Source organism: Aspergillus pseudonomiae, assembly GCF_009193645.1.
Source record: "Aspergillus pseudonomiae strain CBS 119388 unplaced genomic scaffold BDV37scaffold_7, whole genome shotgun sequence".
NCBI classification, from domain to species: domain Eukaryota; kingdom Fungi; phylum Ascomycota; class Eurotiomycetes; order Eurotiales; family Aspergillaceae; genus Aspergillus; species Aspergillus pseudonomiae.
In genome coordinates, this window is record NW_022475999.1 from 466,832 (window position 1) to 487,182 (window position 20,351).

The 20,351-nt window shown below is 47.3% G+C and overlaps 7 protein-coding genes across 7 annotated transcripts; 6 read left to right on the forward strand and 1 right to left on the reverse strand.

Annotated features, from left to right (window-relative positions):
• Nucleotides 1-295: 295 nt before the first annotated feature.
• Nucleotides 296-3,579, forward strand: BDV37DRAFT_296469 (Zn(II)2Cys6 transcription factor; the record flags this gene model as incomplete). The annotated part of the gene is made up of 10 exons (XM_032090118.1): nt 296-342; nt 397-794; nt 847-1,388; nt 1,479-1,574; nt 1,608-1,752; nt 1,805-1,980; nt 2,038-2,212; nt 2,270-2,532; nt 3,389-3,419; nt 3,542-3,579. 10 exons carry the CDS (start codon nt 296-298, stop codon nt 3,577-3,579), a joined length of 1,911 nt encoding a protein of 636 aa, XP_031945601.1.
• Nucleotides 3,580-4,573: 994 nt separating this feature from the next.
• BDV37DRAFT_268659 (amino acid permease/ SLC12A domain-containing protein) lies at nt 4,574-6,528 on the forward strand (the record flags this gene model as incomplete). Its single annotated transcript, XM_032084218.1, has 7 exons — nt 4,574-4,636; nt 4,700-4,943; nt 4,997-5,086; nt 5,146-5,357; nt 5,414-5,888; nt 5,954-6,195; nt 6,295-6,528. 7 exons carry the CDS (start codon nt 4,574-4,576, stop codon nt 6,526-6,528), a joined length of 1,560 nt encoding a protein of 519 aa, XP_031945602.1.
• Nucleotides 6,529-7,278: 750 nt separating this feature from the next.
• On the forward strand, nt 7,279-7,654 carry BDV37DRAFT_279225 (thioredoxin family protein; the record flags this gene model as incomplete). The annotated part of the gene is made up of 2 exons (XM_032086283.1): nt 7,279-7,301; nt 7,375-7,654. The coding sequence occupies 2 exons, from the start codon at nt 7,279-7,281 to the stop codon at nt 7,652-7,654; spliced, it is 303 nt and encodes a 100-aa protein (XP_031945603.1).
• Nucleotides 7,655-8,777: 1,123 nt separating this feature from the next.
• Nucleotides 8,778-13,767, reverse strand: BDV37DRAFT_279226 (uncharacterized protein; the record flags this gene model as incomplete). Its single annotated transcript, XM_032086284.1, has 4 exons — nt 8,778-11,002; nt 11,056-11,700; nt 11,749-12,401; nt 12,467-13,767. The coding sequence occupies 4 exons, from the start codon at nt 13,765-13,767 to the stop codon at nt 8,778-8,780; spliced, it is 4,824 nt and encodes a 1,607-aa protein (XP_031945604.1).
• Nucleotides 13,768-14,566: 799 nt separating this feature from the next.
• Nucleotides 14,567-15,022, forward strand: BDV37DRAFT_279227 (uncharacterized protein; the record flags this gene model as incomplete). Its single annotated transcript, XM_032086285.1, has 1 exon — nt 14,567-15,022. One exon carries the CDS (start codon nt 14,567-14,569, stop codon nt 15,020-15,022), a length of 456 nt encoding a protein of 151 aa, XP_031945605.1.
• Nucleotides 15,023-17,577: 2,555 nt separating this feature from the next.
• BDV37DRAFT_192651 (HNH endonuclease signature motif containing protein) lies at nt 17,578-19,063 on the forward strand. Its single transcript, XM_032079695.1, has 4 exons — nt 17,578-17,988; nt 18,049-18,326; nt 18,374-18,544; nt 18,609-19,063. The coding sequence occupies exons 1-4, from the start codon at nt 17,616-17,618 to the stop codon at nt 18,927-18,929; spliced, it is 1,143 nt and encodes a 380-aa protein (XP_031945606.1). The 5' UTR covers nt 17,578-17,615; the 3' UTR covers nt 18,930-19,063.
• Nucleotides 19,064-20,325, forward strand: BDV37DRAFT_192649 (uncharacterized protein). The gene is made up of 3 exons (XM_032079694.1): nt 19,064-19,834; nt 19,920-19,997; nt 20,077-20,325. Exons 1-3 carry the CDS (start codon nt 19,197-19,199, stop codon nt 20,213-20,215), a joined length of 855 nt encoding a protein of 284 aa, XP_031945607.1. The 5' UTR covers nt 19,064-19,196; the 3' UTR covers nt 20,216-20,325.
• The last annotated feature ends 26 nt before the right edge of the window (nt 20,326-20,351 follow it).

Below are 20,351 nucleotides of genomic sequence, written 5' to 3' on the forward strand. Positions count from 1 at the left end.
ATTCAGAGATCTTCCCTATCCGTGGATGAGATGGTAGTTGTAGTAGTCTACCATTTAGAGATGGACTGGCATTCGTAGCGAATACACTAGGGCGACATTAGTGAGCTTGACTTCGCAGGATGATCACATTGGAGCCAGATTAGATCCTTTATTGGGTTGTTGGACCGGCGCTAGATGTTAGGGTACTGCGGGGGGTTGCCCTCAAAAAGATAAGATCCCCGCTCTCTCTAAATCAAACCGCAAGCCGGACCCGCATCAAGTTATCAACACGACTCTCGATCCTGCAAAGCCTCCCATGACAGGTGAAACCAGTAGTTTCGCAAATAGACGGACTATAAGCGCGTACGTCAGCGTCCACATTGGTGCTTGTTAAACATTGCTGACGATTCCTGCTAGTTGCCTGAGATGTCGTCAACAGAAAATAAAGTGCACAGGGGAAAACCCGTGCCGCAATTGTCATCGTCGACATGTTGTGTGTACATTCGAGCGCGATCACGATAAAGTATTAGTTACAAAAAAGCATCTGCTGGAGCTGAAACAGCGCATCATCCAGCTAGAAAGGGACAACCGTGCTCTTCGCCAGCAACACGAGTCCTCAGAGGATCATGATAACCGTGTCTATGCACCCTCCCCTGTCGCCGAGGGACTTGACTCGACGGCAGCAGGCGGCAACTCCATGCTCACACCTCAGTCGGCGTCAATGTTCACGGACTCTGCGGCAACCGATGGGAATATGGTGAATCCTTTGACTACCGGCCCTCCAACGTATATAGCAGATCGGACCGGCAAGGTTTGTACGTTGTAACTCACCACGTCCTATTGCGAACAACTAACACAACTGCACAGATTATCTGGGGCATAGCTCCACCTGGTCGCTGACGATGCGTCTCCTGGAGCTCACTCACGAAACGCTCTATAAATGTCCATTCCCTGTTGGGATGCAGCGGCTGGATTCAACAATCTACGACCTGGGATGGGATGGTACAAGACACACCGTCATGCCGGGTGTTGCAGGATTGCCTTCCCTGGATCATTCCCTCTTCCTTATGAATGTGACTAAATTTCACACGGGCTTAATCTTTCACTTGTTTGACGAAAAGACCTTCGTAGCTAGGCTTTACGAGTTTTATCGCGATCCCGCGGAGAATGTACACACGGCGGGACTATGGTTTATCCAATTCCTTGTGATAATGGCTCTGGGCAAAGCGTTTATTGGTCTTAGAACCAACGGCGAGGCTCTCCCTGGGGCAAACCTCTTTCTGAAAGCCTTTATGATGCTTCCAGACTATTGTTGCCTATGGCGAGAACCAAGTCTATCCGGAGAACTGCTTTGTGCAATGGCGCTATATTTGCAATGTATCGACTGGCGAGTTTCGGCGCACAACATGGTAAGTCTCTGTACCTCACACTTTGTCCACATTCTGTGTGTCTTTTCCCTGTGCTTTGTTTCCATACAGAACATTTAATGTACCAAATAGATAGGACAGGCTCTTCGGATTATGTTTGTGCACGGATACCATACGAATATTCCCCGAGGTACATTCGAGGATTCTGCTCTTGAGCGGTCGCGAAAGGTTTGGTGGACTGTATTCAATCTCGAACGGCAGATGTCAGTCCTTATGGGTATTCCTTCAGGTGTCAGCAACCAAGATATCACTGCCCCACTGCCGTCCTACCCGGAGTCGTTGAACAGGAGCGCTACGATGGCGATACATGTGAAGCTCAGCCAGGCTTTCGGGATAGTAGTGGACAGTATGACTGCAATCTACACTTAATCATAACAAAGATGCTGACGGATTTGTAGAGCTCTACGGACAGGACAGTCATATCAACGCCAAATTTGTAAGAAATGCACAGAAGGTGCTGCAATCCGTCGCTGGCGTGGCCCCCGAGCTTACGGACCACTTTCCGATCCCTGAGGAGGGTTCACTAAACGGGATCTCGCGGGACACTGGCTATATGAATCTGCTATATCATCAGGTACCTTATTATTAGCGGCGTTAGATGTCATCCAGCTGACTGATTATGCACTCCCAGTGTATCATGGTAGCTACCCGACCATTCCTTGTTGGTCTGATAATTAGGCGTATCCGGTCTGAGAGCCCCGAAATCGTCATACCATCCTCGATTAGGCTTCTCCTGCAAGTGTGTATTGACTCTGCGAAAAAGACTATCCACATACTGCAGGCGCTCCAACGCCAACAGTTACTCGGTGTGTGCCCAGTTCTACCTCCTACAATTGCATACTCTAACATTTCCCGAATTCCAGAGCACTTTCTTCCATTTGACCTCGAAAGCGCTATTTCTGCCGGCGTGATCATGTGCATGGTCGCAATCGTAGCTCCATTCTTAGTTGAAAGTCCTCGCCATTATTTAGAAGGTGTATTTGCTATTCTGGCAGAGATGGTTGAGAAGGGAAATCTGGTGGCCGAGGCGCACAAGAACAAGCTGGAGCACCTGGAGGCGCTTTTGAGTGAATTTCAAACACCGGGTTCTTCACGGAGAGGCGACACAGGTAGCGGGTCCCATCCGGTACCGGAGCCAGAAGAAGACGATGATAATGGAGAGGAATTGATGCGGGACGGTGAAGCTGCGGGCCTGGGGCTGATGGGTGGTGAGGGGTTAGGGCACGTCGAGCCATGGGATCTGACGCATGATATCACTGCCTCACAGCTGATGACGGTGGCCAGTACATTGGACGTGAATGGGATGCTTGACTGGGTGGGGTTTGATTTAGCCATGGATGAGAGTAACAACTATCCCATGCTGTGATGGTCGGATTTGTCTGTCAATAGTATGAGCTACACATGTTCTAAGTCAAAGATGGCCTGGCTATATGACCTTAATTTCGTATCCCCTCATCATGAAAACCTTCCTCGGTGCTGCCAAGGTCTTTCATGCGGGGTCTGAGCCGTGGCACCGTATTCTTATCGTTCAAGACCTCCAGTGGAGATATCCTCCGGTCCTTTCCCCACATAGATCGGATGCACCTCCGAGATAAGACAAGATAGGGTATCGGAGCACTCAAACCAGATATATAGTATGTAGCCATCGTAAAAGAGATGACATGACCACATTATAACCTTCCAGAACAGTTGCCACAGATAAGAGACGTATAATGCCCCTCAATAAAGTACCCCCGGAACTTGTCCCCGTTCCTCCGACAGCGCACTCGCCCAACTCTGACCTCCCAGTCATCGCGTTCCGAGGGGCGTTGATTGACCGGACGTTCGAGGGTGCCGTTGCCTCTGTGTATACGAGCGAATGGCCGCGGGGAGGACACTGGAAAATCTCCGACGAACAGCTCGCCGCTACGCCCCACTACCACGCCACCACGCACGAGGCGTACACCGTCCTGAAAGGCAGCGGAACTTATCTCCTGGGCAAGTCCCCGTTGGACCCGGACACTGACGCACATGGTAATGCAGTCGGGGTCAAATTTGTTGCTCGTGCGGGGGACGTTTTTATTTTTCCGGTGAATCTTAAACATACCCATGGGTTTTAGCAGGGACGTGGCTTGGGCTGATATTACTCTCTATAGGCTGGGGTTACGCACTTTGTAACGGACACGGAGGATGATTACGAAATTATCGGCTATTACTTGCTGGTGAGTTGACTTACAAGTGATCTCGTATTCAGGGCATACTGAGGGTGATTGCGTAGAACGAACGGAATTCTCTCGAGGAACCGTACGACATGGAGTATGCATTGGATTCAGTAGAGGAGACGGACAGGATGCGCGAAAAGTGCAGACAAGTGCCATTGCCTGTCCACGATCCCATATATGGCAAGGAGGGGCCGCTTCTGAGTGTCTGGAAGAGAGATGGTTAGCTAAGTCTTGGTCATGATAAGCGGATATCTTATCTGGATATCGATTGATCTGTTTGCTACACCGTAGAATCCTTTTCTGCAACTTAATCACAAAGGGAAGTCAAGCCCCGGAAGTGCTTTCCCGCGGAAAGACAATACTGATATGGGATATGGAGGTATGCTTCTGCGTTTCCACTCCTGTCCAGCTATCCACGGGTTGATTGGACCGTATCAGATGGTGACGTAGAGTCCGTGCGGCAATTGGCCGCAGTCCGAGAGGAGATAACAACATCTACTTGGCTATCTGGACGCTTGAAATCTGGGGAAACGTCCTGCTCATCTTTTTTGCCGCATGCAGTAAGGGTAGACGCTGGCTAGCCGCGTGATTAGGCCACGTTGATCCCTTGCGCCTAAAGTTCGAGATCCCTTATACGAGTTTTCTTATATACTGGATCTATCCCCTATGGTTTATTACAAGATGATTGATATAATTGTCTTTCTCATTCAATCTCTAGAGGGGTACATTCATGGATGTTCTGCAAATCTCTCTGTGAATTTACCCATACAACTACGACTTTGTTAGCAAATACAAACCGTCTCCTTCTGTATTGTATAGAATTGTATGACATAGACCCATTTGATAACGATGTTGGACTCCAAGGATTCACTCTCTGCGGAGCCTCAGCTCAAGCATGAGATTGAAAAGACAAGAGATATGAGCGACACGCTCCATCCGTCGACCAGCTTGCACGACGGAAGCATGATGGAAACACAGGACACTCGAAATGGTCAATTCCATCGTTCCTTTTCTCCGCGCCAGGTCCATGTAAGAACAAGTGAATGTCGCAGAATCATTCCTTTCCTTGGTTACTAACAAGAAACTATGTAGATTATCTCACTTGGTTCCAACATCGGCAGTGGAGTATTTATCGCAACAGGCCAGGCTCTCGCCTCGGGGGGTCCAGGGAATATGGTCCTTGCCTACGGAATGGTCTGTAGCGCGGTCTGGGCTGTACTGCAGTCTTTGTCTGAGATGACTATCGCGTTCCCCGTCTCAGGCAACTACATCGACTACGCCGATCGGTGGGTTGATCCTGCCTTGGCCTTCGGGGCGGGATTCGCAGAGTGGCTTGGTTTGTGCATCTGAAGCGAAACATGACATCTCATTATTCTGACAAGCAAATAGCATGGAGCGCAATTGTCGCGTCAGAAGCGGGCTTTTTCAATGTACTAGTACAATACTGGGCAGAGGGATCGTTACCCCTTGCAGCTACAGGTAAGTATACCCGGTGTGTCTCAGCCATAGGCATGGATGGTGTCTAACATGCTGCCCAGTCACCATATTCCTTGCAGTCTGCCTGTTTGTCTTCTTACTTCCTAACAAGGCTTTTGCCTGGTTCGAATACATCACGTCTATCATTAAAATATTCCTCTTCCTCTTAATCATTGTGCTTGCCTTGGCCCTGGTTTTGGGCGCTGGACCGAACGGCTACGTCCATCACGGCGAAACTTGGACAGACCTTCCCCCCTTTTTCAATGGCTTCACCGTAGGTTCCAAATGGCAACCCTACTAAAACAATCCCCCCACAACTAACGAAGACAGGGATTCGCAAACTGCGCTCTGCTGGCTGTCTGGGCAGTTGGCGATCAAGTCTTCATTGGAATCATGGGTGGTGAAGCCGAAAGTCCACGGTTCTCGATGGCACACGCGACAAAGCTCGTTCCATTCCGGGTGAACTTCATCTACATGGTCAGCATCGCTTTTATCACAATCCTGGTTCCGTCAAACGATGAGCGTCTCCTCAGTGGAAGCGGAGTCGCTGCGTCTCCCTTTGTCATCGCCGTTCAAGACGCAGGTATCCCGGTGGTTCCGTCCATTTTGAATGCCGGAATGATATGTGGAGTGCTTGCAATTTCTGCAGAAGGCGTTTATCTCTCCTCAAGAGTGTTAAGAACGATGGCGCATCAACGTCTCATTCCAGAAGTTCTCGCCAAAGTTGATTCTCGAGGCAGGCCGAGATGGGCGTTGGTGATCACCAGCGTGTTTTCCGTCATCCTTTCTTATATCCAACTTGCATGTACGCGTGAACCCCTTCGGAACAGCATCTATTAATATATTTCTAACCATTAAGCCATCCCACAGCCGGGGGTCTCACTGTGCTGAACTGGCTGATTGCTATCAGCAGTGCGTCTTTCTTTACAAACTGGGGTATTATCGCCTTCACCAATTGGCGCTTCCATTGCGCCCTCAAGGCACAAAAGGACCAGCTGTTTACTGAGGCATATGGGTGGAAGTCGACATTCTGGCCCACAGCTCCGGCGTGGCTCATGTTGGTTTCCCTCATGTTGCTGGCGTGCTGTGTTGGATGCGGTGTTAAGCCTGTTGTATGTCAAGCCACCCCCTTTCTTTTCTTGCCCTCTTAACTGTAGAGGCAAGCAAAGGCAGAATTGTTACTTGGCTGACAAGATCCCGGTTACTTATAGGGCGGCCTTACCTTTACCGCAGAGAACTTCTTCCAGTACACACTCGGGCTCTGGGTCATCGCCGGTTTAACCCTCGCTTACAAAATTATTTTCAGAACCCCGTGGAGAGACCCAAAGACCGCGGATTGCATCACCGGTAGACGGACATTGGGGGCAGAGGAAATCATGGTTCTCGACCGTTACTATGAGCAGCCCTGGTGGAGGCGGTTTCTTACATACGTGCAGCTGTGGTAGTGCTGGCTGTAATGTTACTATGGGCGTTCTTTTTATTAGTCCGAGACTAGTAGTCAGCTTCTTGTTCCACATGATGGTATCTAGAAATGTATTAAAAATCTAGATGGCTTTGATCGAAATACCAGGTTCATAGGCTCATAAGCCGTGAGTGGATTTATCCATGCTCGTCAACAAACTGGACTTCTCTGCGCGATGCGCTCCTTTTGAAGCTCCTAGTAATTGCTAGGTCCACTCAGCTTTAGTTCTTGACAGGTTTGTATGTGAAGTAGCCTATGGGGGTAATCTATTAACCCACGGTGGGGCTGGAGAATGGAGAATTGCGGTGATTCCAGCTGAACATACAGTGGGTATAAGATGCCGTAAATACTCTGGGAAGGCTGAGCTGAAACTGAAAACTTAATACACCACCAGCTGCAAGATGTGGTTGAATCAGATCTCACCGTGATTCTCCTGGACATTTCACTCGCCAGTGTCAAGCCCGAATCTCCACCCATCGGCATTGACAACAAATATCCAGCTTTGGCCCCGCGACGATCATTGATTGAAGCCCCACCAGATCTACATTTTATGGCCACTATGTTACATTACTGCGGTCAAGAGAGTAGCTGAAACTCCTCCCGCCCGGCTATAAATTGTCATTCTTCCTCCTCTGAATTTCTCTCTCACTCTATTCCTGCAATCTGCCCTACACAGTCATCAAGAACAAAACCGCACTGAATATAGCAAGCCCGACCACCACAAACATTCAATATGGCTGTTCAAACACTCCAAGAGTACGCCTTCCTACCTGGTTATCTTCTATCCTGTCCATGATAATCAAAACTAACTCCTATACCTCTTCTCTAGTCCTGGCGAGGTCTTTCAAGCCATCGAGAGCGGCAAGCCCACCGTCATCCATTACTGGGCTCCCTGGATGGGACCGGAATCGCCACTCGCTCCCATTTTCTACAGCCAGGCTGAAGACCACGATGCGTTGAGCATTTACATTGTCGATTCTGGCTTTATTCATCCCGAACATTCACCGGATGAAATGCCCTTAACGGTCTTCTATAGAGATGGCAAGGAGGTAGACACGGCTGCATTCGATCCGGGCGAGATCGAAGAACTTTTCCAGAGGAACACATGATTTCTATGTTGGACGGTGATTTTTTATTATGAAAGTTGAATTATCTCATGATGTACCTAGCTCCACCCTCTATCAGGCAATTAACAAGATACGTTTAGAGCTTAGTACCGTACCTGATCATTGCCGATAATAGCACTTGCGTATTTTCAGCTTGGAAGCTATGATATGCCGTTGCAGCAACAACATTCACATTTAAGAGCATGTTCACATTCTTCGTGAAGAGTGTGGGCGAGTACTGTACTACGGCGGTGCTTCAATGACTCGATACAACAGGCACCTTCTCCCATTTGCAACTTTATATACACGTTTGGTTGGCTTGGGTACTTCATGTGGAACTATATGCTCACGCCATTATGTATTACTTGTTGAGATGTTCTTGTATAAATTCGATAAAAAGGAACTAGTATGGCTGTCTTTACCAGGAAGGAAAAATGTCTTACCAGGTACAGTATATTAAGTCTCTAGACACTATCTATATTATAAGACTACTTGCTATTCAGTACGAGGCAAAAGAAATTAGTATGAGAGAGATTCTGGCCCTATCTTAAAGATTTAATTCTTCTATGAACAGTTTACCCTCACTCTCTGATTATCTAAATATCTCTGGGAGTGATATAACTATCTCTATAGTTAAATAAACTGGTTTTAGTACGACAGCAGATACTATATACAGTAAGATAAAGCTTGGATCGAGATTCTAGTTTATAAAGAATTAATATATCAAAACCCAGATTCGTATGCACTATTATATCTCCTTGTGGGGTCAGCCAAGAAGTAATTATTCCCAGCAATGCTGCCGATGCATGAACTTTGCCGCTGGTTTTACATCAACGATAGGGTGTGCCATTATTCTACCGTTACTGACGGCTCTCGCGACAAACTGGGTTTCTGGAAGCATGACTGCTGGTGACCCACCATTGCGTGTCTGGGCCATGAAGGGTAGCTTCTTCATATTAGGAAGACGATACCTAAGTCAGGCTTGGACTCAGGTGTTATGTGTCTCTCCTGGTAAGCGACCAGTACTCCTAGATACCATCTCGATCATAGCAGTATACTCAGCTTACCTCAACATCAAGATAATTTTTCATTCGTCCTACAGTGGAAGAAAAACAAGCAAAAGCGTTCACTCCCAATCGTATCGTAATCTCTTGGCCTCATTTTCCTCCTCATCAAAAAGGGAACCTGCTCGCTTTTGCACATACACCACACCACGGCTAAGCATATCAAAGCTCTGCAGGTGGGAAAGGAAAAACTTCGTGTAAGCAGCGGCAGTAGCTGCAGCGTATTTATGCCATCCATCATTCTTATGCGAGTCTGCGTAGTCGCATATTCCTCGAATAACCAAACAATTACTGGTTGTCATAACACCGGCGCCCTCCATCTCGAAGCAGAGGATGTTCATATCGTCGCGAAGGCGGTCTCTGGTTTTTGCGTCTTTGATGACTTGATTGCCAGAGGCAATGAGGCCGTAATGAATATGTGGTCCAGGTGGTCGCGACTTCCGAACAGCTCGAGGACCCGTACAACTTTTGCACGTAGCCTGGCCGGCTTCGTGCTTAGAATCGAACTGAAATAGATGATCATGTTCTTCGCCTGGGTTTCCATAATCGGACTGTAGTTTAACAATGTCTGCTACATATCCCCCAAGCGGGTTGTGAGGAAGACGAGGGTCTGACCTGATCATACTAACTGCAGTCATCAGTGACCTGGCGGGACGTTGGATAATGCCTGTGTGGTTAAACCCCGAGCCCCCCTGGATAGTTTTGCCCATGTCGTGTTGAATCACACCAGTACTGACCACTACATCGCCTAGCCGAATATCATCCTTTGTTGATGGTACTCCGCCACCGATTCCCACGACGAAATACCACTTAACATTGGGGAAGCTTTTTTCCATATCTGAGGCGACCTTGGAAGCAGCATTTGTACCGTACTCCTCATATGGAAGACAGGCCGCGACCACATTGTGATAACCCATTCGGCCGAGGGCATAGGAATTGGTATCGTTTTCATGCTGCGGTAGATCGCACTGGAGGTTATCGAACAAAGCCCGAATAGCCATCAGTTCCTTTGGTAGAGCACATATTATTGCAATCTTGTAATTCTCATGCGCAAGAGCGCTGCATATTGATCCGTTTCGCAGATCTCCATGTGCCTCATACGTAGGAATCGTAGATGAGATACCACTGGAAGATCCAATGCCGCTGTCGTTTGGAAAATCATCATCGTCTGATTCCTCATCTGATTCTGGTAGGTCTCCTTTCTTAGGATGCCCAATGTCGTTCCATATCCATCTAGCGTCCTTATTATAACCAAAGACAACCGCCCCGATGTCTCTTAATGGGAAGGGGACCCTCCTTAAAGGCCTTTGGCTCAGCTTTGAAGGCAGCATTGTCTGCGAAAGCTCATACTGACATGGAGAATCTGCTCTGCACTCACGCATCTCTTTGAACGTTATTATCGAAGGATTCCAAGCAATTGACTCCGTCAGTCGCGGGGGGTTTGCTCTTGGATTACCGAAGCGGTCTATGATCCTGCTGAGATCCGCCATACTCGCAGCCAGATAATACTTATTGGGTGGTAGAGCCTTCCAGTGGCTACACATCCCAGAGTTTCTCACAGGTTCGATTATATTACGAAAGCCTCTGCCAAACAAGGTGACAGCTTGAATAGCCCGAGTAAAGTCAACCCATCCCTTGCCCATAGTCTTTAACTTTGCGAGACGGGGATAGATAGGATCTTCATTTGTTGCGATGTCTTTGAAGTCCCAGCCCTCAAGATCTTTGCGTGACTTCAATATGAGTCCCTCGCCATTTCGTCCTGCAATCATCTCTTGATAATCAATTATCTTCTCAAGAGTTTGATACAAGGCCTCAATGCGATCACGGACACGGAACTGGACGTTTTCATCCAGATCACCTTCGTCGTAAAGCACCATATTAAGATTTGCGGTATTCATCAGCACCTCGATGGCTGCACTAGCCGTGTATGGGACCTCGGCTTCTTTAAAGTCTGTCGATTCAAAAAGGAAACAACTTGAAAGTTCATCCGCTTTGTTATATTCAATCGAGGCTCTGAGAAGATGCAGCAGTGCGCTTGTTGCATTCACCAACCACCCGCGTTTGTCTTGGACATCCCAGAGCACCACATACTTTCTGGAAATTGAAAAGAGTTTGGCTTTGTAGGTACCCCGTGAAACGTGTGGTGACTTGTCTTTATTCCCAAAGGCTGCTTTATGATCGGACTGGATCAATTTTCCTTGAGAAACTTGGGCATCTTTTAATTTGCATTCAGCTTGAGGGCCTCTGAGCCAAGATCTATCAATACTGTAAGTTGCATCGGCGGCCCCTGGGAGGCGTTATCGAATGCTAATAGAGCAAAGAATCTAGGGTACACCTTACCAGCAAGATATCGGACCTTTGGACACCAACCCAGGATATGTCGACTTTTTTCCAAAGCAGACAGACTAATATCGGCGTGGCCGCTAATAGTCTCATTGTACGATATGCGTTCTCCGTTCCTCTTGTGTAGTAAATGCCAAACAATGATATCATCATAGGAGTGGGTTGGCACCAGCATTACACAAAATCCTTTGATATAGAATTTCCTGTTGAAGGTGTTAATGTGCTGCGTTTTCACTAGACGTGCCATGGTATCCAGACTGATTTCGATGCCTAGGTTTGACATTGGCCGCCGTAGAACAGGATAGCCGCTCACTATCACGGGGTTTCCGAATAGCTGGTGCCAGCATTGGCCACTTGATGATATCTCGGCTTCGTCGACGAATTCAAGATTGAAGCTGATATGGAAAAAGAATCGTGAGAATGATGGCGAAGTTGAATCTTCCAGCTCCTCCATCCCGAATTCGCTAGCAAATGCATTGCAAACGGCGACTCCAGTCTCATATGGTGACGAGCGAAGAGCTGCTCCAAGCCAAGCGAGCTGCTCTCCGATCTCTGCGATACATTCTGAAATCCCTGTCACTTCAAGCCTGACCTCAGATCCTTGCAAGCATGCAATGAGCTTTGTTCCATCAGGAAGATTGTCTATATCCTAGTCAGCATCTAGTCCATATATACCTGCCAGATACTAACATGAATACCGTTCCCCGGCAGCATTTACAACGATATGCTTCACTATACGTAGAAGATGAATACCAGTTGATGGCCATGTCTGACTCAAGTATTGTATAGTTGTTGCTGCTTGGGCATCTGTCCTTGATCCAGTAATTGTAATGGCCCGCTCTATGGCCTTCATAGGGCTTTCCAAGTACCCTTGCTCCTCCAGAAATGTATTTGGATTCCAATCTGCAATTAGAATCAAAGTGTGCCGGGGCGGCGCCTGTTTTCTGCTGACATGTTGGGCTTTGGGCAGGCAATCTAAAATTGCCCGCCTGATATTGGTATGAGTCTCTCCTATGTTACTCAAATAAATCTCTTTCCGGATATTCCGTAGAAGCCATGCGTATGAGGGAAGATTTGATACAAACTCTTTATATGTAGAAAGTTCCGGGAGGATATCAGTGTCTTGCTCTCCTTCATCAAATATCTCATCATCATCATCATCCTGGAAGGCAATATCTGGTGGAAGCTCTGGAGGAGCATTTGGGTCTCCTTCGGTGTCAGTGTGTGGACCCCATTTGCTCATAATGTCGTTCAAGTCCATCTTAGCCATTTTGTCGCCGAGCACACTGGGTCGGCCCTTGTTTTCATCAAGATACCTTTGTCTGACCATATCGGAGATCTCCCTATAGTGTGATTGCATCAATACTCGCAAACCTGCAAAAGATAGTCTCATGTAGTATCTACTAACCTTCTATGCCTTCGTATAAATACCATCACATCTCGATATATTTGCATTGACTCACTAGATCCACTCATCGAGGCGAATGTTTTCAAAAGGTTCGGGAGGACTGCAAAGACCTTGTTCAATGTTTCTTCATCAAGCCTCTCTGTTATGGCCCTGTTTAGTAGATCTTCAGCAAGTGACAGAATATATGCCTCTTTTTTGGATGGGTGAATGTAGGGGCCTAATGAATATGCCGAGTCGGCATCATCCATGGCTGCATCATCATCGTCAAGTGAGCCTTCCTCGGTGACATATGCGTTAGTGGAGGAATATTCATCAGTGTTTCCTTCCGCCACCTGGCCCACTCCTTCTATGTTATCCTGATGTGTCTCTGTTGCAATACCGGACTTAAAAGCTTTATTTGACATGGATGCGTAGCCTGAGTCTGATACCTGGGCGTAGTCATTGGCCCACCCGAAAGGGACATCTTCCGGGGAAGCATGATATGCCACAGTTTCGCTCCAGAGGGCGAATTGCGCGGGAGATTTGGCCAGCGAGTCGTGGCGAGTGTTAAGCTTGGCCTCAGAGTCGTACCATGCGAATATCAAACTATCGTCGTAATCTCTAATCATTTCTTCTTGGAGTCGTTTAAACGCTTGTTCCCCTCCTTCACCATAGTGCAGGGGCATGTTTACCGAGAAGATCCCCATCAAACAATATGCCACGTCCTCGGGGCGGGTGGTTTTACGATGTGCTGCCCAGGACATTCGCTTCGCGATGCTTACTGAGCCCAGCTGGCTCGGATCCACGATAACCTCTTCGTCGATATTGGTGATCCGAGACAAGGTCGCTGTCATAGTACTCTTCTCTCCGATCATCACCCACTCGCGCGAGAAGAAAAAGATCTCCCGTGACGCCAGCAGTTCCTGGAGGGTCCAGCCTCTTGTAAACCACCTGCTTCTCTCAAATTCCGAGCCTTCCTGATAAGGGTCACAACTTCGCGGAACATCGGATAAGTACGCGTAGCATAGGGCGGCATTCGTATACCACAAAAACATCGAATTGAGCGCCTCCGACAACTCAGCGCTGCTCGATTTGTCAATGCAACACGTATCGATCCAGGCGTATTCGAATCCATCTTTTATCGCCTGAGCGCAGGTTGACTTGACTTTGTCCCATCCTTTCTTTAGTCTTGCGGTAGGACCTTGCATATCACTGAGGCTGATCTCTTCCGCTCCCCACGTATGCGAGAGAATCACATACGGTGGGATTCGGTGGGATGGGAAGTCGATCAGTGTGAAGTTTTTGGCGTTTAATAGACGCATTGTGTGAGGTGGAGAGCGTTATCCCCCAGGAAGAAAGCGTGTGGGGAGAGTGGATATTAAAAGGATGTTGTTCGCTGCAGAGGGATTCGTGCCTAACGGGGCGGAACCGCGGAGGCTGCAGCGGGGCGGACGATCCAACGTGTTATCCAACGGTAGTACACTACTTCAACGACAGGATTAGAACCTCAGAATTTGGAGACCTCCTTTTTTTTTTTTTTTTTTTTTCTCCAGGTAAACAAACATTTAAATGCAGGAGAACAGCCTCACTGGGCACCAATGACAGCACATCCACACAGCGATGCATACCAAGACAGCCATTACTCCCACTCCTACGTCTTATTAAGATATTTCTTAATGGCCCAGGACCCTGACTGGGGTCGTATTCCACCTCAACTAGCATGGCCCTGAGAAAGTCTATCTTGCCCCCGAATGTATGCCAACTGTCTAAGGCAGAAATCTCAATCTCTGCCCTTCTCAACTAATCATTTGCAGCTCTTGCTTGGATTTTTATGGCTTACACACGTGGCATCCTAACTATATTTGCTTATGTTTGCATTTATATTTCTCTTTGCTCACACGCTAGAGATTGAATGTTTTTAACTAACTTGAAAGATCGTGAGATGGAGCAATAGTGTGCGAGGGCTAATACCAGTATGTACCCTATTTTAAGTCCCTTACTGTAAATACTCCGCCACCGTTTCAGGATTAGCTTAATCATGTGCGAGCCAGGCATAACAAGGGATTTAATGGTCTTTTCATTTGGGATTTCCCCGTCGAATTCTTTATATCATTATCAGCCATGGCCAACTCCGATATACGAGAAGATCTATTCAAAGATGACACTGCGAAACGAATTGTCATCAAAGTCAAGACCAAAACTTTGAATCCCTCAAGCTACCTTACTTCGGCAAAGAATATAGTCAACGAGATTTTCCCTCGCTGGGAAAGCGACCATCGAATACTTTTCCTCGTCATTGATGTGTGGAGTGAGCGCACCTTTATGGTGATTGATATCAACAACCGCAACTACGACTTTCGCACGGCACACAACAATACGATGATGTTCCCAGTTTATGTCCTTCGACAGCATGGAAGACGGCAGACCTGGGTATTGATCCGCTGGCATCAACTGGATGAACGTATGAGTCTACAGCTAGCCGATCTCCATAGAGTCAATGGTTATGAAGCTACCTTGCCTTTTCTGGAAGACCATAACTCACGCATCGTCCACGCAAACCCGCGCGACCTTCAATAATTGACATTCAACATCTCATCTTGGAATAGCGAAAGAGCTATTGCTCCTTGTAGTTGTTTTATTTACTGCCATTTGCTACGAAATGAAGCTTCCCTGAACAAACCAGCGGCTTATTTAATAGCCTCTTGGTCAATGAGATGTGGAAGACATGTAAAGGTCTGATCTACATCGATAGAAGTGAACAGAAGGACTCGGAGATGCTCCAAAAAAAGCGGACATGCACATTTTTGGCCCAAGTCCGGAGTCATGGGATTCTAGGGCATGGAGAGGTTTTATGAACTCTGGATCAAGCCAGTGTCGTGGGGTTTATAGGCTACTGGTACTAGTGGTACCAGTACTGTCGAGTCATTGTTAACGCACTCTCAATTTACTATTTCTCAACTTGAAGGGAATTACTATCCTGGAGAATCTCGCGTTTAGGAATACGCATGTTTTGTCTGGCAGGCGATCCTCTCATACTAACGGAAAAAAGATGTGGACGTAGTGCATTGCTGTAATTTGGTTCCTACAAGGCTCGTCGTGGAGACATTGTAGAGAAATTATGGCATGAGTTTGACGATGGGAAAGAAAATAATAGAGGTTTGACTGGTGAAAGTCTAAAGAAGTGGAAACAAGGGATTACATCAATATTTACTTGAACGCTACTCGGGGCCATCCGCGTGGAGTGGATAAGTGAAGTTCAGAATAAGGGAACAATTAAATACATGGAAAAGAGAATGAAAGATGAGCTATCACGTCAAATAAGCACTAATTGGATATTTGGTGGGTCCAACTGTAAAGGAATACGGGAATCTGTTCTTCACGGATACTCTACCTTTGGCTTGGAATTCAATTCAAGAGTTAATTCTCAGTGGATGTTATTCCCTATGCTATCCTGAATATATTCTGTCCTCGATAGTTTTTGTCCTCTTCTTTTAGTCCATCTCTACAACCATCACCACAGTCATAACCCTATTAGGCCAATGAGCCACGTTAAAAGAGGTTCTATATATATCGGTCGAAGTTGTGCTTAATTGCTTTGAATCAAGCATAGCTAATTTTCTTTAGTGAAGCAGTGTACCCTAGAACAGTCGAACAACCGCTGTTAGACCTGAGCCTTGAATAAGGGGTAGACAGGGACTCAACCCGATTTCTCAGAGGAGAAGCATGTGGTTAATACTCCACTTGTGTGCTAAAGGCGACTATATCAACAGCCTCATTAGGAAGGCAGATAAGATGTACCAACGCCAACTGGAGTGGATCCATCACTATCGACTGATATGATCATCAGGGAGTAAATCCTCCAATCGTTCTGGTTCTAGTCGATATTATGAGCATTCGAGTTTAGAAAACAACTCGAAAAGCGATTGTTAGCATTCTGCTACGCTATGATCTACAAGTGGTGGCTATTGAGATTTGCAAAGATGCCACAGTACGACGGCCGATGCCTGTACCCAGAACAAGAAATGATAAAAGATTTCAAAGTAGTCGCGAACATGGTTTGGTATGTATGGTTGTTAATACTTACCTTTGGGCCGTTACGAGTCACTTATATTCTATCTAATCTCATGTCACGACCAAGCAGCAACAGCTCGCCGCTTTATTAGCAGGCGGCTGCCGGAGCTGTTGAGTCCTGAAGAGACCGTAAGTAAGCCTTTATGTACTTATTTCCAGAAAACGCGCTAATAGGAAGATCCGGGATCTAGAGACAGGAAATCATCGACCTTCGCCACGAGATAGAGACAGCGCTTGAAGAAGTTGAAAGAAAAAAAAAAAAAAAAAGGGAGAATTGTATCAGTTTTCTTCTGAAACAAGCAAGCCAGACTCAAAGTAAGTATGCTGAAGCTGTTACTTATGGTGGTACAAACATTCCTAACTACGGCACATTTGTATCACTAGGACCACCCTTCAACTTAGACAAGACCTTGCCACCATTGGACATGCCATTTTCAAAGGGATATAGACTGCGACAGATGCTGAGATGGCTGTGCAAGCTGGCGTGCACGGGATTATCGTCTCCAACCGCGGTGGGAGACAGTATGACGGCGCATACGGTTCACTAGACGCTTTATAAGAGATTGCCGACGCAGTAGCGGATCGCGTCGACATTCTATTCGATAGTGGGACTCGTACAGGCGCAGGTATGATGGGAGCTCTTGCACTCGGGGCGAAAGCGGTGTCTGTTGGTCGACCGGTTATTTATGGCTTAGATGCAAAGGGGCAGCAGGGTGCGTTGCATGTACTTCGTTGCCTTTTTGGCGGATTTAGATATCAACCTTGTTATTACTGGCGTTGATAATGCGACAGGTCTGAAGCCGGCTGATTTGCGGGGACCTCTTTTATCTCAGATAATTATTGGTGTGAAACGGTTGAGTAGATTCTATACTAAAATTTAACCAATTATTATAATAGATATTAGTACTAGTACTAGTAGTTGACACGGTAAGTGGAGCACGGGAAACTGCCGGCATGTTTGCCAGGCACACCGCCTCTGACGAACAAAGTTCTGGCCGATCCGGGAAGGTGGTTCCCTATCCCAGTATAGCGCCATCACTTCCGCGCCTCGTCCCGGCTGTGGGTCTTCCTCCTCATTTCACCTCAGTTTCATCCAACCATGGCTCCCCGCTCAAAACGCCAGCGATCGGCATCCCCGTCTGCTTCGGCCCCTCGTCGAAGGTCGAAACGTCTCGAAGCGAAGTCTGCAGGCTCATCTCGGCAGCAACAGAGAGGCTTATCAGTTATGTCTACTGAAACTGAGTCTTCGGTGACCTGGCCGTTCTTGGCGGCAGCAGCGATGGAAAGAATAGCGAAATACCAGCCCCAACATCGAGCTCACGAACAGATACTCCAACCCTCCTTGGGTGCTTTTGTCACGTGGTTACCAGCAGGCGGCCGGGAATCCGTGGCGAGAGATATTGTGGACGCGACTACGGATAAGGATCTTTACGATGTCTTTCATAATCTACTTACCAGCCTTGCGGTACCTAGTAGGTCCTAAACACATGGTATAGAGCAATAGGGATCACTAATCAATTGTCGGAGGGTAGTGAAAGCTCGCTCCAAGCAACCATCTGTCACAGAATCGCCCCACCCTAGACGGCAGGCGAATGTCGAGGTTGTAGCCGCAACACTTGACCAACCAGAAATTCGTGATCCAACTTTCCGGGACCTTTGTCTACGGCGTGATAGCAATTGCTGCGTCGTAACCGGCCACATGGACACTGACTACTGGGAGACGATTGGATGTCCAGATGATATCAATTTCGGCCCCACTGAAGGCGCACATATTATTCCATTTTCTTATGCATCATGGGACAAGTCATCGGTAGTGTATCCTAAGTGTATAGAGACTCATATATTAATAAATACCAGGCACCACCAAATGATACCTCAAGTGCATGGGAGGTGCTCTGGCGCTGTTTCCCCCGTGTTCGACAAGAAGGATTACGAGTCGAAACCATTAACAATCCATCAAATGGAATAACGCTACGAAACTCTGTCCATACCGAGTTTGGGAAATTCTCTATCGCTCTCAAGCCTACTGTAAGTAGCTAATAGCCGAGTACGTATGTTGTTCAGTTTTGCTAACAGGGAGACGCGCAATTAGGACAGTGATGACACATATGAGGTTAAGGTCTTCAGGCGATACCCAAAACCGGACAGACAATTCCTTCCTGGGAGTGGCTATATTGAATTGAAGAAAGCACATGATGCACAAGGCCTGGACCTCCCTAACCGTGCCCTTTTAGAGTGTCATTACAGACTTGCGGAGATCCTAAACGCATCAGGGATGGCAGAGGTGATTGAGCGCAGTTTTCGGGAATGGGAGGACCTCAAAGGCAGTTCTTGCCACTTACTCAGAGAGGATGGGGGTACGGATGTCGAGAAGTTTTTACGCACTGGCCTGTGGGAACGCGTGATCGGATAAAAAAACAGTTCTCTGCTATCATGCATAATATCCTGGCATTACACCGCACAATATATGCAGTGACTGGACGTCTGATAGTGAACCAAGGAAGACAGAAGTTACGTGGTGATTACCAGGCTCCCCCGTCGCTCACATTTTATTTCCTTTTCCTTTTCTCTCGTTTCTTCCTTTCCTCACTCCGTCTTACTCCATCCAACACTTCTTCTCTTCCTCTCATTCTCATCTTCTACCAGATCAAGACTAACACCGCCTCCTCTGTCTTTAACTATGCGGCCTATATTCTTTCCAGAAGACTGCTGGCTCGGCAAGACTCTCGAGGTCTCGTCACCTCCCTCTGTTTGGAAACTCACCGAAAAGATTATAGAGGAATCCGAGGTTATAAGCCGCAAGGACATGCAGGAGTTGGACTGTGTTCCTTACGCCCGCGCCGAGTTCAAATGCTGTAATACAAGCAATCCCGACCAGCAAGCTCTGATTATCATCTATCTCCAACTTCCTGCGGAAGAATCTATGTACCTGTCTCCGTCCATGCGTCGCAGAGAAGCAACCGACAGAGAGGTAGAAGAATTCGACCAGTTAGTCAAAGCCTATAAGTGTCTACAACTTCATGGTTGTGATTTCACACCACAATTTCTCGGTTCTTCTCATGAACGCCAAGATGATGATGGTCTCGTACCGGGAGGGTTTCTCTCATGTGTCATCTTCACCTTGGTCCCGGGCGATTTTCTAGGAACAGGAACCGTTGGCTGCGACTTCGGAGGCAGTGGCACTCCTTGCGTGGTACTGAGTCTTTCTCAAGAGGACCAAAAGCGCTGCCGAGAAACGTCGATTCCAGATGGGATGTTCTGGACATTGAGTGCAGAGGAGCGAGCCGTGATACGCCAACAGTTCGAATCAGCTTTCACGTAAGTCACTTCCTTTTACTGTAATACGATTCTCAAGCCGCAATGGCTGATACCTGCTGACACTGCTATCTCCTCTCAATAAAAGTATCTTATTCAATATCGGTGTGGATGTTTGGTGGGGTGACTTAGATAACTTGAGTTGGGACCGAAGGATGCAGAAGCTGTGCGTTCCCTTCCCTCTTCTTATGGGGTTTTTCGCCTTATTATAAAGCAGCAATCTTATTATTTCTGTGTACACATAGATACTTCTTCGGGCAATTTTACCTTGCTGAGGAACGCCCTACCTGGCCTAAGAAGGACGAGCTTCTCAGCTGGGGCCTAGCTTTGAGTCCTATTAAGCCACAAGGGGTGGAATGTGACGAAAGTGAACTGATACTCTGAGAGCCTATATACGGTATCTTTGTCACCCTGATGATAGTTATAATTGCTAGCTATCTGAATTGATTGGGATGCTCTCTGACATTCGTTGTGCCTGTTTGCAGTGTAGCTACCACATACACAAGAAGAAGAGAAAGAA

Coding starts and splice junctions, on each gene's coding strand:
- BDV37DRAFT_192651 (XM_032079695.1), top strand. CDS start 17,616: ATGGCTCCCCGCTCAAAACGCCAGCGATCGGCATCCCCGTCTGCTTCG. Junction 18,327..18,373: donor CATCATGGGACAAGTCATCG/GTAGTGTATCCT, acceptor AATAAATACCAG/GCACCACCAAATGATACCTC. Junction 18,545..18,608: donor CTATCGCTCTCAAGCCTACT/GTAAGTAGCTAA, acceptor ACGCGCAATTAG/GACAGTGATGACACATATGA.
- BDV37DRAFT_192649 (XM_032079694.1), top strand. CDS start 19,197: ATGCGGCCTATATTCTTTCCAGAAGACTGCTGGCTCGGCAAGACTCTC. Junction 19,835..19,919: donor CAGTTCGAATCAGCTTTCAC/GTAAGTCACTTC, acceptor TCTCAATAAAAG/TATCTTATTCAATATCGGTG. Junction 19,998..20,076: donor GACCGAAGGATGCAGAAGCT/GTGCGTTCCCTT, acceptor GTGTACACATAG/ATACTTCTTCGGGCAATTTT.